Below are 14856 nucleotides of genomic sequence, written 5' to 3' on the forward strand. Positions count from 1 at the left end.
CTTGGTCTGCCGTTCCTGGGGTCATAGGAATGTGACATCATGCCTTGCTGTTTATGAAAGTTGTCATCTGACAGACTAAATCGCACAACTTTTTTTAAAGTTCTGAAATGTACATAATAAAAAACTGTATATACTTCAAATGGCAGGTACTTTCATTACTGTCTAAAGTTAATTGCAGTTATGTGGCTATAGCACCACCACACCTGAAATTTTATAAATCTATACTTTGGAATTAGGTTATTCTTGACATTCTCACATATTATGTAGTAAATTTAAAAATGTCATCTACATTTGTATATTATTTAAGTCACATAAGTTTACACATTACTGTAACAGTTGGAATCATTGATTTTATAATGGAATTGGCACTAAATACCATTTTCTCACAGAAATTCTCATAGTGCTAGCATGTTTCTGTAGACTTTGCACAGCAGTTCTGAGACTCAGACGTTTGTATTCCCCAGACAAATTCTTCAGGTGAGGGTTTTAACGCCATTTTCTTTTTCTCTAGAATGCTGCATGCACAATATGGTGAATTAATACAACCAAGAAATGGATCAGTTGATGAAACACCAAAAATGTCAGCTGGCCAGATGCTTTTGGTAGCGTTTGATGGCATGTTTGCCCAAGTTGAAACTGCTTTTGGCTTATTAGTTGAAAAGGTAAACATTGCCTTTGTTTTATGAAAAGTATAAGTGCAATAGTCATTTAAACAAAGGAAAGTGAGCATTCTTCTTTTTATTTGCACAGTTAAACAAGATGGAAATTCCTGTTGCTTGGCGGAAGATTGACATTATTCGGGAAGCCAGGAGTACCCAGGTCAATTTTTTTGATGATGACAATCACCGTCAGGTGCTAGAGGAGATTTTCTTTTTAAAAAGACTACAGACAATTAAGGAGTTCTTCAGACTCTGTGGTACCTTTTCCAAAACATTATCAGGTAATACTGGCTTAGGTTGGGTTCATAGTACTTTAGAAGAGATCATGGTGGAATAGGCTTAATTTAACTGTGCACTTGTGAATTCTCAGTGCTTCAAGTAAGCATTATTATCTGATCTTAATTGTTCAGGACCCGTTTTAAGATTTTTTTATTTTTTTATTTTTTTAGGATCAAGTTCACTTGAAGATCAGAATACTGTGAATGGACCTGTACAGATTGTCAATGTAAAAACCCTTTTTAGAAACTCTTGCTTCAGTGAAGATCAAATGGCCAAGCCTATTAAGGCTTTTACAGCTGACTTTGTAAGGCAGCTCTTGATAGGACTCCCAAACCAAGCCCTTGGACTCACACTCTGTAGCTTTATCAGTGCCCTGGGTGTAGACATCATTGCTCAGGTGGAGGCAAAGGACTTTGGTGCTGAAAGCAAAGTTTCTGTAGATGATCTGTGTAAGAAAGCTGTGGAGCACAACATCCAGGTAGGAAAGTTCTCACAGTTGGTAATGAACAGGGCCACTGTGTTAGCCAGCTCCTATGACACAGCCTGGAAGAAGCATGACCTGGTGCGCAGGCTGGAAACGAGCATTTCTTCCTGCAAGACAAGCCTGCAGCGGGTGCAGTTGCACATCGCCATGTTCCAGGTGAGCAGCTGCAATACACAAGTTCATGTATGACAATATGAAGAAAACAGTGTAAACTGCCTCAGTTGTGCCAAATCAAAGTGGACACTTTTAAGGCTTCTGTGTTTTTCTTTGCAATTACTTTTTGCTTTTCTTTTCTGGAATGGAGTTGGTTTCATGTTTAAAGTTTGTTTTTTTGACTTTCTTTTCAGCAGAACTACATAAAAAGCATTTTATATGTTTATGTATTAAGTAACAGTGAATATTGTTCATGAATGTAGTTTGTAATGGTTGTATTTATTCATGGTGTAGGTAGGTCTGCATCCTGTATTGTTGAATTCATAAATTTATCTCTAAATAGGTTTCCCTGATGCTCTAAAAATACAATGTGTAGCTTTGGGTCAAAGGAAATGTGCCTTTATTTTGGAAACTTCTTATAGAAGAAGCCTGTTTTGACATATAAACATGGGCTTTGGGATAAGATAAATTTGGATTCCAAACAAATCTGTCTGATATTCTGCCTGTAGCTTGAGTTTGGTGTCCTTACAGAGGATGACTTGTGAGGGTTAGACAACAATCTGTGAAGATTGTAAGCAAGTGCAACTCAGGGATGGCTTTATTTGTTCTTTTATAAATGTAAACTTTGACATTGTCAAAAAAAGTTAAAGGCATTGGCGAATGTCAGTTTGGCAATGTTTTGGCATAAACAGTGATTATTTTGTTTTGCTTTGGGCAGTGAAACGATGTTTTCTTCTCTTTGCAGTTTTATCATCACTAGCTATTTTCTTACTTCATAAGTTAGGAAATGTAGTGTATTCAACCCTAATCACATTAGTTGTGTTTTAATAGTTCTGTTTCTCACACATTGTATGTAAATTTGGAGTGGGTGGGTAATAATGCTTTATGACTTCTGAAAAAGTTTTATGCTGTGAAATACTACACATTTTGGATTTTATTCCCTACAGTGTCAGGGCTAAGGTTTAGCTCACTTATAGTTGGCAATGCATAAACAAGGTCCAGGATACCCAGCACTGCATAAACTGGGCTGTTTTGCACGCACCTATTTAGGCAGAAGGATCAGAGATCAGGGTCATCTTTGGCTGTAAAGCAAGTTTGAGGTCAGCTTGAGCTATATGAAACCCTATCTAAAATAGTATTGATAATAATGAAAAACAAAGATCAAGAATTTAAAATTGACAGTTAGGAATTCTTCTATTTTAAAATCTGGGCACACTTTAAGCCCTAAGCTTAGTATATAATTATTGGATTATTATTTATTGGTTCTAGGAATCAAATCCAAAGCCTTATACATTATGTTAGGCATATCACTAAACTATTCCCTCACTCCTATAGAAGTTGTAGCCCAAATGACCATTGTTTCTTCGAGTCTTTGTCTAGTTTTTCTTGCTAGACATTCTCACCAGACCCCAAACTAAGTTTGTTTCATCCTCTTATCAAGAGATTGACACACACATCATCAGGCTAAGGATTTTATTGTTGTTTTGTTGTTAAGTCAAGCTGGCCTGGAACTTGTTATCTTCCTGTCTCCTGTCTCCTGTCTCTGTCACAAGCACTGGGATTATAGGCTTTTTCCACCAGACCTGGAAAGGTCTGTTGTTTTCTGGGGCATGTGCACCAAATATAAGACTTTCTAGCTGTCCTCTATGCCAGGGAAGTTTTCAGTTGGATGTGATATTTCTTTTATTCTCCCCAACTTAATGTCATTTTATTGCAGTTTAATTTTCTGTCTTCTCCCAGTCTTAACTCATGCTATACTTCCCTTATTTATCTGGTTTTGTCCCATTGGTGTTACATTCCTTTTTTTTTTCCCCTTTGAATAGTGGCAGCATGAAGACCTCCTTATCAACAGACCACAAGCCATGTCAGTCACACCACCTCGGTCTGCAATCCTGACCAGCATGAAAAAGAAACTGCATGCTCTCAGTCAGATTGAGACTTCAATTGGGACTGTTCAGGTGTGTTTAACTGTCTTCTTACTAACACATTTTTTTTTTTTTTTTTTTTTTTTTACAAGTAACTGGTCACATTCATTATATCTGTTCCTATCTTTGGCTTCTAAGCCAATGGAATATATTATAGTAATATCTTTACTTTTTTTTTTTTTTAATTTAAAATGACCTTTTTTGTTGTTTTGTTTTTTTGTTTTTTTTTTTTTTTTGAGATAGATTTTCTCTGTGTAGCCCTGGCTGTCCTGGACTTTGTAGACTAGGCTGGCCTCAAACTCAGAGATCTGCCTCCTTCTGCCTCCTGAGTGCTGGGATTAAAGGCATGCACCACCGTGCCCTGCCCGGCTTCTTTTGGGAAGGGGTCCATTTCATACAGTATATTCTGATCATAGTTTACCTCATCTCCTCCCAGAGCCTGTCCACCTCCCCACCCTTACAACACTATGCTTTCTTTCTCTCTGAAGTAAACAGAGTTTTTTTTCTTTTTCTTTTTGTCTTACTCTCCAACGCCAGGAACTACTTTAATAACTATTTTACCTGGCTTACTCTGAAAGCTTGGTTACTTTTTACTTCTGTAAAGGGTTTAATATGTCCAAAGCAGCAGAACATACTCCTAAATGATTGTTACTGACTGTATGCTTCCAGCTCTATGTTGAAAGCTAAATATTTAATATTTTAAGTTGGTCTTGAAGCTGTATGTTTGTGTGTATCCTTCGTAACTCAGATACTTGGTGATGTTCTTTTCTGATTAATATAATTTTAATAATATAATTGAAAGTCAATATTAGCATAATATTTTAAAATTTTGAAGTGAAACTTCAACTGAGCTGTGTTCCCAGTCATGTTCTCTCTCTCTCTCCTTTTCTTCCTTTTTTATTTTATTTTTTTTTTTTTTTTGTTTTTTGAGACAAGGTTTCCCTGTGTAGCCTGTCTGTCCTGGACCCAATTTGTAGACCAGGCTGGCCTTGAACTCAAAAAGATCCACCTGTCTCTGCCTCCCAAGTGCTGGGATTACAAGTGTGCACCACCATGCACGGCTTCTTTCCTTTATTTTTAAACTTTTTTTTTCTTGTGGTAAAAATTGAACGTGCTAGGCAAGCTACATACATCTTCAGCAGTGTTTTTATTATTTTATTTTTATTTTTTCTCTTTTTGGCATAGAGGAAACAGGTTCTTGCCCTGTAGCCCAGGCTAGTTTTAGAACTGGCCATCAGCATTTCCAGTGCTGGGATTGCAGTTGTGCCACCACCATACTGAATCTGTATTTAATTTTTTACAAACTGCTTAAAAACAAAACACTCAGGGAGGCAGAGACCAGCGGATCTCTATGAGTTCGAGGCCAGCCTGGTCTACAGAGTGAGTCCAGATAGCCAAGGCTACACAGAGAAACCTTGTCTTGAAAAACCAAAACTAAAACAAAACAAAACAAAAAAAAAAAAACACAAAAAACCCAACAAAACAAAAAAACCTCAACAAACAGAAAGTCCAATCATAGGCAAAAAAAAAAAAAACAAAAAAAAAACAAAAACAAAAACAAAAAAAAACAACAAACAAACAAAATTCAAAGAACATGAAAGTGCTATAGATTTTAAGTAAATCAGAAGTCAATCTTTTCTTACCCAGACGTCTTTGGCCCTCAAATAAAATAGATGGACTCCGAAACAAAGATGTTAGAGATATTTTCTAAATGAAACATGCTCATCCATGCTACTTCTGAATTTGATTATACAATGCTTAACAGCTAGGGAGCAGAGAGTGTGGTAAGGCTTAAGAATCCTGCTGCCTTTTACAGGAGAAACTAGCAGCCCTTGAAGCAAGCATTGAGCAGCGGCTGAAGTGGGCAGGTGGTGCCAACCCTGCACTGGCGCCAGTACTACAAGATTTTGAAGCGACAATAGCTGAAAGAAGGAATCTTGTTCTCAAAGAGAGCCAGAGAGCAAACCAGGTACGGCATCCTGCTCCTATCATAAAGCCATCTGAATTTTGTCTTTAGGTACTTTGGGCTATCTCAGATTTAGTAAGTATTTATAAAAATTAAAATATGTACTTACAGCGTTTCTAAGTATTTGATGTGTTTTCACAAAGAGTCTTATATTCTTGGGACCAGTTCTAATTCACATTCTCGAAATGAATAGGTAATGCTGTTTTTCATGTCATCAGTCTTCTCCAATCCAATGTAAGTTCTCTCTTCACAGGTCACTTTTCTCTGCAGCAATATCATTCATTTTGAAAGTCTACGAACAAGAACTGCAGAAGCCTTAAGCCTGGATGCTGCCTTATTTGAACTAATCAAACGCTGTCAGCAGATGTGTTCATTTGCATCACAGTTCAACAGTTCAGTTTCTGAGTTAGAGCTTCGTTTATTACAGAGAGTGGTGAGTCCTATGGGAGTAACTAACTGCTGCTGTTTAAAATGATAAGGCCAGAAATGGTTATTGAAGACTGAATGGATTTGTCAGGTTGTTACAGGGATGCAGTGATGATTAAGTCTTGTTTTTAGCCTCCATGAAATGTAACTCTTCACTAGTATTTTGAATGAAAAAGATGCTCGTGGCTTTTGTGAAAGTTCTGAAGGGGAGGAAGTATGTGTAGCATTGTGTTCAGTATGCCACGAGAGTAGAATGGGTTGTGGGGATGGATGCTGGAAAGGTGAGCTAAGCCTAAAAGCACCAAGCTAATGAGCTCAGTGTTTGAATACTGTGGAAAGGATTTATTTAGGCTGTTTTAAGTTCTCTCTTCATTTCAGAGAGTAATGGTAAGTTTAAGGACCTAGTTATAGATACTTGTTATTCCAGTTGTATTATTGGTTTTAAATTTCAAGCATTTATATCCTGTATGATTATGCAAAAAAATGAGAATTCTTCATCTAAACTTAAAATTGTTAAGTACTGTCTTCTATATATTATCAACTGATAAATAGAGCCAACAACTGAGAGTTTGCATCTCTTGCTGATGGTGGTGATAGGGCTTTTTCCAACTGGATTGATGCTTATCCTTTTTAGGACACAACTCTTGAACATCCTATTGGCAGTTCTGAGTGGCTTCTGTCAGCACATAAACAGTTGACCCAGGATATGTCCACCCAAAGGGCTGTTCAAACAGAGAAGGAGCAACAGATAGAGACTGTCTCTGAGACCATCCAGAGCCTAGTAGACAGCGTAAAGACTGTGCTCACCGGTCACAACCGGCAGCTTGGAGATGTAAAGCATCTCCTGAAAGCCATGGCTAAGGTAATGGATCCCACTGGCATTGTTTCCTAATTCAAAATGTTAGCTTTGGGAAGAGATGTGACACTTTGTAAAAAAGAATAACTTCTCTGTTTGTAACTGTATCAAAGTGTATTTTCATTAACTATTTTTTAAAGCAGGCACTCTGATTTTTGTACAGAGAGAATCTGAGGTTTAAATTGGTTAACTTCATGTCATAGAGCAGGTATTTTGGTTTTTAGTGTTCTCTTCGTTGCTTGTGTCTCCAAACATATATAGCTTGCCTTCAAGTACTTTCACCAGTACTTCCCTCCAGTCTTCTATTCAGTCTGGTTAATAAGGAAATGCATTCCCAGAAAAGGCTAAATTACTTGATCATGAGGAATTAGTTGGGAGATTTTGGTATTTCTTTTATTTGGTGCTGGAAACAAAGATCCTGGGAACAAACAAGACTGTTCCTAACGGCTTATGCATTGGTGACAGGATGAAGAGGCTGCTCTAGCAGATGCTGAAGATATCCCCTATGAGAGCAGTGTCAGGCAGTTCCTGGCTGAATATAAATCATGGCAAGACAACATTCAGATGGTCTTGTTTACATTAGTCCAGGCCATGGGTCAGGTTCAAAGTCAAGAACATGTTGAAATGCTGCAGGAAATCACTCCCACCTTGAAAGAACTGAAGACACAAAGCCAGAGGTAAGGGTGCTTTTTGGCCAGCTCTCAGGAAGTAGAAGCAGAGAATGAAAAGAAGTATGTCTGCTGTGATATTTATTTCCAGTTTTGCTCATACATTTGTAAATAGTTATATGATAAAGCATTTCATAAAAAATATTTCATTAATTTTGTATTTCAGTATCTATAATACTTTAGTGAGTTTTGCATCACCCTTAGTCACCGACGCAGCAAACGAATGTTCAAGTCCAACATCATCTGCTACTTACCAGCCATCCTTTGCTGCAGGTATGAAAGAGGCCAGATCTTGATGTCTTGACAGTTTATACATATAGTGTTTAGTTATGGATGAAGAGTTATTGTGTTTATAGTCACTGCCTTTTAAAAGAGTTTTCACACTGTCACATACCAAGCTCAATTGATTTTTGTATTACCATTAAAGGAACTTAGCAAGATAAAGGCAGACTAATCTATAGAGCAAGTTCTTGAACAGCCAGGGCTACACAGAGAACAAAGAAGTTTATCTTATGAGCCACGCATGGTGGTGCATGCTTATTAATAATGCCTGTACTAGGGAGGGTGAGGCAAGAAGATTTAGAGGTAAGAGGTTTGTTTGGGCTAATAGTAAGACTCTGTCTTCAAAAGAACAAGAGCCTTGGATATGGTTAAGAGTGCTTGCCAGTCATGCAGAAGACTGGAGTTCAGTTCATACACACAAACACAGAAGGAGAGGGAGAAGGAGGGAGAGAAAAAATAGAACCAGACCCAAAAAGAAATCTGCAAATTTGGTGAGATTCAGTATTATTTTGTATTTAGTCAAGCATGGTGGTGCATACCTATAATCCCAGTACTTGGGAGGCCAGATGGCTTGCAAGTTGGCCCTAAATAATTTCAGACTTCTCTTCCTTTCTTCTTATTCTCTTCCTTTTTATCTCCTCCCCTCCCTTCTTAATTTTATTTTTTTGTTTGAGATGGCATCTCTCTACATAGCTGTGTCTGTCCTGGCACCCACCAGATAGACCAGGCTAGCCCTGAACTCAGATCCACTCAGAGATCTGTCTCTGCCTCCTTGTGATTTAAGGTATCTGCCACATGCCCTGCTTCAGACTTTATAATTTAAAACTTTATTTTTGTTGGGACCTTTAGAGTAATACAATAACAATAGAAAAATCTTTTTGCAGTCTTCCACTTCAAATTAAGACATGAAAACTACTGTGCATATCTGTAGCGTTTTTGGTTTTTTTTTTTTTTTTTTTTTTTTTTTTTTTTTTTTTTTTTTTTTTTTAATATAAATACATTAGCACAGAAACATCAGGGTCTTTTTTTCTTTTCCCAGTTAATGATAAATTGGCAGTTACTTGATATAAAGTTTATAAATGTCCAAATAGCATATCGTTCTATGCTGATATTTAGTATTTTTAAAGGATAGCGTCTTACTGTTATGCACTGGTTGGCCTACACAGAACTCTTCTTCCTCCTGGGAGCTGATGTTCAAGGTGTGGCCACCAGTTTATCTTTTTTTTTCCTATGGTCTTGGCTGCTGCTGCTGTTTCTGCTTCTCTTTCTCCAGTACACTTTGGCCATGTTCTTTGTCCTACTCCAACTGCTTGGAGACTTTCCCCCTTCCTACCCCAACTAAAAATTATTATTATTATTTTTTTAAACCAAAATACTCAGGAGGCAGAGACAGGTGGATCTCTGTGAATTTGAGGCCAGCCTTGTGTTAAATGAGTCCAGGACAGCCAGTGGTACAAGAGAAGTCTTGTCTTGAAAAAACAAACAAACAAACAAACAAACAAACAAACAAAATCACACATGCGCGCGTGCGCGCGCGCGCGCACACACACACACACACACACATACACAAAACTTAAAATGAAACAAAAAAAAGAACCTGTGTTCTAATGCATCAGCCCTGTTGTGTCTGAAAAATGTTGTTTCCTTTTCGTGTGGGTATTGGAAATAGTACTCTACACAGCTGAGCTGTGCCTCTCTTAAGTTTTAAGGAACACTTTTTATGATGTGTGTGTGTTCCAGAGTTCAACCTTGGATATCATTCACTTTTTTTTTTTTTTTTTTAAAGATTTTATTTTTGTGCGTATGAGTGTTTGGAAGCAAGGAGAACATGTTGGATTCTCTGGAACTGGAGTTAGACAGTTGTAAGCTGCCATCCACTGGGACAGTAGCCAGCGCATTAACTGCTGAGCCATCTCTCCAGCCCCCCTACCTTGTTTTTTGACATAGGCTCTCTCACTGGCACGTGGGGCTCACAGTGAGCCCTAGAGATGGACTTATCACAGCCTCCCTTGCACTGGAATTACAAGTACACTCTGGCCTTTAATGCCCTGATTTGAGGTATTGCCTGCCACTGTTAGTCTTTTATCACTACTTAGTGAAGGTGATTATGTTGTACAGTGTCATGTGTTGAGAGTCCCACAGTTGAGGGTTGTTTTTTAGGAAGAAAATTGTTAGGTCAAGGGATAAGGACTTTGTTAATTTGTTTTTGTTTTTCTAGACAGGGTTTCTCTGTGTAGCCCTGGCTGTGATGTGTAGACCAGGCTGGCCTCAGAGAGATCTTCCTGCCTCTACCTCAAAAGTGCTGGGATTAAAGGCATGAACTACCACGCTGGGATAACGGCCTTTAACATTATAAAATCAAGTTTATTTTCAAGATTGAGTACTGTGGAATACTTGTTACCAGCCATCCCTTGTCTGTATGCCACCACTCCTCACCCCCAATTTCTGTTTGTATGCAAATTGAGCCAATTTTTTCCCCCTTCTTCTCTTTAGCGGTCCGGAGTAACACTGGCCAGAAGACTCAGCCTGATGTCATGTCTCAGAATGCTAAAAAGCTGATTCAGAAAAATCTGGCTACATCAGCAGATACTCCACCAAGCACCATCCCAGGAACTGGCAAGAACATCGCCTATAGTCCCAAAAAGGCTGTCAGAGACCCTAAAACTGGGAAAGGTAATCAGTTAGAATATGGATGCCGTATAATTTTATAATACACAAAAGTTGGTTTGACTTACGTGTGTCATTGCTTCATAGCTGTGCAAGAGAGAAACTCCTATGCAGTGAGTGTATGGAAGAGAGTGAAAGCCAAGCTAGAGGGCCGAGATGTTGATCCAAACAGGAGGATGTCAGTTGCTGAGCAGGTGACTATTTTTAAAGCTTAAATTATGTATTAATGCTGCTGGTAGGTTCAAGGATCTCATTTATCCATTTTCTTATTTTATCAAGAAATAAATAGGCCCCTGGCCTAGCAGATTGGCTCTGTGGGTAAGGGCACGTGCCACAAAGCCTGACAACCTAAGTTCAATCTCTGGTTTTACATAGTAGAATATAGATTCCCGACTCACTCATTTTGTCCTCTGATTTTCACCCACATGCACACACACACACACACACACACACACACACACGTAAATGTTAATGATAAACGAGAAATCAGTCCTTAAACCTTAGGATCAGGAGTTAGAAGGTTATTAGTAACACTGCTGTGAGTTGTCAAGTGCTCAATTCTTGACTGTTCACTACTTAGTCCTTTTCTTCCAGCAGTCACATCTATAGACATTTAGGCTGTATGACTCTTCTAATCATCCCGTTCACTCAGGTCAATTCTCATTTTAAAGATTTAAAGTTTCAGATGGAGAGGATGACAGTTTTTGAAGGTGTAGACTCTTAAGTCCCACTAATAGCTGTGTGTTTTTGTACAAAATTTTCTCCTGTTATTAGTTATGTCTGTATAGCATTTCTCTCCCCCCTCCCCCCATGTGGTGGGGATTGAATGTCGTCCTTACAGATGGTAGACCTGAGTCATTCATCTCCCATCTATTTTGGAAAGTGTTTAAAGTTATAGAAAAGTGTAGGGAATGCCATACTTTTTGCCTAGACTAACCACTACTTACCCATATTTGCATCATTGTTTTGTTCTAAGAACATTTCATGGCATAACCCTGAAAACAAATGGTGGGGTGTGTTGTAGTAAAAAAAAAAAAGTGTTGGGCTATAATATTTATTATTAACCCTAATATTATTATAGTGGTATTATTTAACCTGCTGTCAAAAAATAATAAGACATAGACACCTGTTAGATTTATAATTGCCTTTATAATTGCCTTATTTACCTCGGGTGGGCAGATATTTCATTTACACTGTCCCAATAACCTCACCATCTATCTCGCAGCCCCCAACCTTAGCCATACCTACCCCATTCTTCCCTGCTCAGGTACAGGCTGTTTAATCAACCAGTCAAATATATTTTAAGCAGGTTTACAAAACAAGGACAGGTGTAACCAAATGTTGAGGGCCAGCATTAGAACAAACCCCAACAGGGGTGGGTAGGCCTCTTATGATCCCTAAGGTTCTAAGGGTACTGACTTTATCCTAAGACACTCTGCCTGCTGTGGTCATGGAGAGTGTCACCCTTTTCCACCAGAATAAATATTCTTCCTTTGGGTAATTCACTTGACTAGAAACTTACTCTTGCGACAACTCATGCAAACCATGAACTATAACCTTTGAAGTTCTCAGTGATTTTTAATTCTCTCATACCTATCTTCACAGGTTGACTATGTCATTAAGGAAGCAACTAATCTAGATAACTTGGCTCAGCTGTATGAAGGTTGGACAGCCTGGGTGTGAATGGCAACACAGTAGATGAGTCTGGTTAAGCGAGGTCAGACATCCACCAGAATCAACTCAGCCTCAGGCATCCAAAGCCACATCACAGTCGGTGGTGATGCAACTGAGGGCTTACTCTGAGGAAACCTAGGAAATCTCGGTGTACTAGGAAGTGAATCCTGCAGGACAGCTGCACTCAGGGATACGCCCAACACCATGGCCAGGGTCAAAGGTGAAGAAAGCAAGCTCACTGCCTGCACACAGAGTTTGTCTTTGTACCACAGAACAGCTGCAAACGTGTCAGGAGGTTAGCTGAGAAAGAAATCGGGCTGCTGCGGAGCGCAGAGTGACTTGGAGCTTCACTCCACCTGACCCTGTGTGCAAGCCAGGAAAACACACCCGCTCAGAAACAGAGGGCTGGGGCCGCCAAGAACTCACAGCCACGGAAGAGAGATGCATTCAGATTCTCGAGAAGCATTTGTTGCTCGGCAACAGTACTGGTTGGGTTGACCAGTTAAGTACCAAAAGGCTGTGCTGTATGAATTTCAGAAATGGACTGAAAAAATGGAGAGCAGTGTGACAGATACACTACAGTGGAAGAACTGACTTCTGAAATGAAGAGAAAGCACCCATGGATCCCACTCCTTCCCATTGCTTACCTGTTCCCCAGCTCCCCATTGACCACTCTGGTAGATTAGCCAGCTGTCAAAACTCACTTTTATTTCAATCCTTACACTTCATAAACTTTTGTCTCCACGCTATTACCATATTTGGAGACAGAAACAGGAGCTTCTCCAAATCCAGTGAAAACATGGAAAATTCAGAGGATTGCTTAAAGGTCTGATCATTACATACAAGATGTAACTGGTTATTTCAGTCATATCTGTGACTCTTATCATGTACAGTTTCCAGAATTGTCACTGTGCATCCAAACGTAACGAGTCTAACAGACACTGATTTCATGTGCACTCCCCTCTGCTTACAGTGTGCATTTTTTGGAGGTCATTCAAATTTTCCCTCTTCTGTGATTGCTGTAGTTTCTTTCATAGAAAGTAGCTGATCTGATGTAATCTTTTACCTTTTAAACAACCAGGATAGAGAACCTATTGGAGTTTGCATTGTTGATGACAGGTTCACAATAAAGTGATGTTCTGGTGGAGGTAGAGTGAGACGTTTTTTAATTCAGTTTTCTCATTTGATACTTCTAATTTACAAAGTGTAATTTTTCTTTTGTTTTAAGGTGGAAATTAAAAGCTTACTTGCCATTTTGGGTTATGTGAAGTGATACGCACCAGCACCTTTAAATTCAGCTGGTGGTCTTTGAAGGGTTATGTTACTTTCTGCATCATTTTACAGCTTGCTGTTGAGTCGCTAGCATAGTGAGTCTAGTGAGTCATGATCAAGGCATCCTTCAGTTTAACATTTTTAGTACTCACTGCTGATCCTCAATAGAAGTCCTGACAAGAATAGAGCTAAAAATCACGTTATCAACAGAGTAGCACACAGTATTTTGAGTCTGCTTTCCCTGCATTTTAGCATCTAGTGCGGTAGCCACTTAACATTTGTCAGACTCTACACATAAGCCTGAAAGCTCTGATTGAAACACTCCATGTGGCTCTGGGCTCTTCTCTGACTGCTACGAGTTGAATTCTCAGAGGATGGATGCCAGTGTCAGCACTTTCTTAATTATGAGTATTGGAAGATGCTGTTTGCAATGACTCCATGTGTCCTATGACAAGTTAAGGAGTCTAGCACATTGCGTTTGATTTTGATTTTGAGCCTTATTTTTACAAAAGACCCCAGCTGGAATATTGATGCCATACTATGTTTCCCATGCTGCTTTCTTCCCTAGAGGCGTTGAGGGCAATTGCACTTGGTAACTTTTGCCCTCTAATGTGTCATTTTCAGCTTTTCTTCATGCCAGGAAGAGCTTTTGTCATAATGATAAAACCAGCTTATACGGTTTTGTTCCTGTAGGTGGTGGTAGTGGTCAGAAGTAGCTTCTGCTTTGGTAATAGGTGAAATCAGAAGTACCTGGCATCCAAGCAAAAATAAGACAGCTTAAAAAAAAACCAAAAAAAAAAAAAAAAAAAAAATGTGCCTCTGGCGAATTATCCTTTTTATTTTAAACTGGTCACTGAGAGAAGAGTGGTGCATGGATAGGGCAGATAAGAACAGCCAAGGACTTCAAAGCTGCTCACTGCACTCTGGATAAAACCCTCATTTGTGTGGTTTGGCTTCCTGTGCAAATAACCTTGCCAGGTTGAACTTTTATAAGGAGCCTAAAGTGGAAAAAACAGGGCCCTTGGGGGACTGACTGTCTTATGAAATCATGTAGAGTGCTGTAGTTTTGAAGTTACACTTTTTTTTTTTAATGACAAAATACCTGTGGAAAACCAGGGATATTTTCTCTTCTTTCCAAACCCTTCCTCTCCTTACTCCCCTCTACTCCCTACTTTTGTCTTCCTTCCCTCTACTAAGATTCAGGGGGTACAGAACAAACACACACACAACCTCTTCTATTTCAGAGTACCCTTGAGAATTGAAATGTATTACAGTTAGTTGTCTTTAACTACCTAGTTCCCCCCACCCCAGTTGATTTCTCTACCAAGCAGAAGCCTAGTACTTATGAAGCTGTTTCTTTACCAAAGTATCTTGTTTCTGTTTCTGGTCTTGAGCAGATTATACAGTTTCTTAGATTTCTTTTGACACTGGTGGTGGGTTTTTTTTTTTTTGTTTGTTTTTTGTTTTTTGTTTTTTTTTTTTAGGCGTGAGATTTTTGTATGAAACTGATAGGTCTTGATCTACTTTCTTAGATAGCTGAGTGAG

General features: G+C 38.9%; 1 protein-coding gene across 5 annotated transcripts in view; it reads left to right on the forward strand.

Moving 5' to 3' along the window:
• Nucleotides 1-13186, forward strand: part of Smg1 (SMG1 nonsense mediated mRNA decay associated PI3K related kinase) — a 102113-nt gene extending 88927 nt beyond the window's left edge. For all 5 annotated transcript variants that reach the window (XM_055627635.1, XM_055627634.1, XM_055627632.1 and 2 more), the window contains 12 exons: nucleotides 512-662; nucleotides 751-940; nucleotides 1109-1578; nucleotides 3399-3533; nucleotides 5317-5469; nucleotides 5720-5899; nucleotides 6527-6754; nucleotides 7214-7425; nucleotides 7583-7689; nucleotides 10192-10371; nucleotides 10453-10559; nucleotides 11971-13186. In XM_055627635.1, the coding sequence (XP_055483610.1) occupies nucleotides 512-662; nucleotides 751-940; nucleotides 1109-1578; nucleotides 3399-3533; nucleotides 5317-5469; nucleotides 5720-5899; nucleotides 6527-6754; nucleotides 7214-7425; nucleotides 7583-7689; nucleotides 10192-10371; nucleotides 10453-10559; nucleotides 11971-12048 (2191 nt within the window). In that variant the 3' untranslated portion in view covers nucleotides 12049-13186. The remainder of the gene's footprint in view (nucleotides 1-511; nucleotides 663-750; nucleotides 941-1108; nucleotides 1579-3398; nucleotides 3534-5316; nucleotides 5470-5719; nucleotides 5900-6526; nucleotides 6755-7213; nucleotides 7426-7582; nucleotides 7690-10191; nucleotides 10372-10452; nucleotides 10560-11970) is intronic.
• Nucleotides 13187-14856: the final 1670 nt, after the last annotated feature.

The sequence above is a fragment of the Psammomys obesus genome, unplaced genomic scaffold (assembly GCF_907164565.1).
Source record: "Psammomys obesus unplaced genomic scaffold, mPsaObe1.curated_primary_1811, whole genome shotgun sequence".
In the NCBI taxonomy this organism is placed as follows: domain Eukaryota; kingdom Metazoa; phylum Chordata; class Mammalia; order Rodentia; family Muridae; genus Psammomys; species Psammomys obesus.